Source organism: Stereum hirsutum (genome assembly GCF_000264905.1).
Source record: "Stereum hirsutum FP-91666 SS1 unplaced genomic scaffold STEHIscaffold_110, whole genome shotgun sequence".
Lineage (NCBI taxonomy): Eukaryota > Fungi > Basidiomycota > Agaricomycetes > Russulales > Stereaceae > Stereum > Stereum hirsutum.
Window position 1 is genome coordinate 1 of NW_006763240.1, and position 2,697 is coordinate 2,697.

The window sequence follows — 2,697 nt, forward strand, 5'->3', positions numbered from 1 at the left end:
AGGCGCATGGCATATGCGTAGCGAAGTCCGATCCTGGTGCGTACAAAATCGGCTGGCACATTGCACCCATCTCTGATCCATACGCTGACAAAATCGGTACAAAAGCAGCCTCAAGTCCGATCTGATAATCGGACCAAGGTGCTCTCAGACAGTGATGTCTGATCCAGATAAGTACAAGTTCTGGGGCCACTCGAGAGCAAGCATGAAACATGACTTGGACATGATACCTGTAGTCTACGCAAAAATCTGGTTTCACCTGGAGGCCTCATATCATGTAAAGACATAGAGGAGCTACTCCATGCCATCGCTTCAGCTTATCATAATATGGGTCAAAAGCAGTGAGCTGCAGAATGTGCGGGCCACGACGCCACTCGGGCATAAGTACGGACCGGCGCACAGCCTCAGGCCTCTCGGGCAACGATTTCTTGTGGCCCCGAGCCCTCGGCCACACGATTTCGTTGCCCGAAATCTTGCGGCCAATCAGAATGAGTGTTGGCGTCGACTTGCTGGCTTGCGACATTAATGTCGCAACGACTTCGTTGCTCCTCTAGTAAACGCCAGAGCTCCTCCGGTATTATTGATCCATGCACCGCACTGAATATGTCACCGGAAAGCTACTGCTTCAACTAGCTCATGCTCTCTTACACTATAATACTTAATATACTTGCTGGTGTGAAGCTTGTTCTCAGTCGAGCGGTTCTAAAGGCTATTCACCATACTTCATGTCTCTCGCTTTCTCTGCTTCTTCCCATACCATCCACCAGTTGCCCTCTCTTGCACTGCACGGTGATCTCGGGATGCTAAAGCCGTTCTATGGTGATTGATTTTGACGTGGATCCGCCGCTGGCAAGAGAAAACTCATCTCAGCATCTAAGGAAAGGGTTTTTTTTAACAACTTCTTTGTGCTTTCTGCACACGATACTGGAAAAGGTATGTACTCGACTAGTTCAAATATTTTTCAACCCACACTCTTGTGAAATCCATGAACATCGGAAGGCGTAGACAGCAGAATGTCCCATGCCATCCTGACCGAACTTGATCATCCTCGATTCATTGCACGTTTCTTGAGTTGTGATCCGAAAGTACGATTCGTATCGAAGGCCCAGCTCATACACGGGCCAGTCATATACCGCATGATTCTAAATCGTATTTGAGTTCGTTCTCGTCTACCTACTTGACCCAACTTATAGAGCAATCTCCGCATCCCACCATCTCAACAATGTTAAAATCTCGCACCAAAAATAAAGGTATGCCTCTGCTGTACTGTCTGGTTCTTACCGCTGACCAGAATATACAGACCCTTCTGCAAAAAAGCGCATGCGCTCACCCATTGTCTCTAGCCTTACGCCCCTCACGCCACAAGCGATTGGAGCCGTCTATGGACAGTGGATCCTATCTATGTTATCTGTTTTCTTGGCGCCTCTCCTCCCAATAGCCACCCTCTTTCTTGTTCTCGGTCCCTCTACTCTTGCGATGTCCGAAGCCCTCTGTCTGAAGTCCCATCCGGTTTATATCCTTGTCGTCTACTTCTTCTTGATCACCCTTCTTATTGCCATTGGTCAGTACCGCTTGTTTTCCCCCTTGTACATGACCCTGATTGCGTGCTTTTCCAGTCTCTGTCGCTGCCCCAAATGTTCTGCGCTTACATCAAATATATCGGTCAATCACAATACATCCTTTCTATCATCGCAGCCACTGGTTCCATCTCTCATTGCGCCGCCGGAAGCAACTGATCGCCAAGAACCCCTACACAGTCTGTATCACCTCGCCCAATGGTCTCGCAGTTTGTCTTGGTATGTTCCAATTTAGGGCTGCATATGCTGATTGAACTAATTGTCATCATGTTGCGGCAGTTGTCACAGACGATACAACTGCGGGCGATATCTTGCAGCTCCTTATTGGCAAGAGACTCGTCCCTGGCATTTCTTCTCAGAGCGTGCATCTCACCTCTGCGCTGCACACCGACAATCATCACTCGGGTCGACTCAACCCCTCAACCAAAATGGGCGAACTTGATATGGACGACTCATCTCACACTCATGTGCGATGCTTATCGCTCGGTACGTTTGCTCTTCACCGATGTCTATGGCTGCACTAACTCATCCTCGCTTGCACTAGCAATTCCGCCTTCCCGCGTCCCTTTCCGTCCTCAACGCACACCTAGAAGAAACAAGACTTTTCGTCGCGCCCCTACTCTGTCCACGAAGAGGAACCAGTCTGTCGCGAGCACTGAGAACAAGTCGCCGACCCGTCCTCGACAGCCATTACGATGCCTGAGGAACGAAGGTACATCGTTTATACTACCTCTTTCTTTTGCTTCTTTTCTTTGTTAGGTTTGGCGGCGACACGGGCAACGCAAGGTTCGTGCAGACCCCTAACCCTATATTTCAGTCCCATAGACCAGTCCATGGACCTCTTCAGCTCAGACTTCTCCGGCCTAGAACATCCAGTAAATCAAATGACCAAGTGTTTCGGTATTCTTCCGGAATAAATTCAAACTCCGCACACATGAGTACGGAGTTTCAATTAGTCATGAAGGAACCCGCTATGTAGGAAGACTATTGGATACTCACAAGGTAGAGACCATATACTTGTCAGATAGATATGCATATTCTACAAATTATGATGATTTTAGTTTGGCAGATTGATTTGATTTAATGTGTGCACAGCTTAATGTTGGAAAAGGGGTCCAGTTTA

The 2,697-nt window shown here is 48.2% G+C and overlaps 1 protein-coding gene across 1 annotated transcript; it reads left to right on the forward strand.

Moving 5' to 3' along the window:
* Nucleotides 1-1,473: 1,473 nt before the first annotated feature.
* STEHIDRAFT_164144 (uncharacterized protein) lies at nt 1,474-2,491 on the forward strand (the record flags this gene model as incomplete). Its single annotated transcript, XM_007311869.1, has 5 exons — nt 1,474-1,558; nt 1,614-1,793; nt 1,854-2,060; nt 2,119-2,286; nt 2,400-2,491. The coding sequence occupies 5 exons, from the start codon at nt 1,474-1,476 to the stop codon at nt 2,489-2,491; spliced, it is 732 nt and encodes a 243-aa protein (XP_007311931.1).
* Between the last annotated feature and the right edge of the window lie 206 nt (nt 2,492-2,697).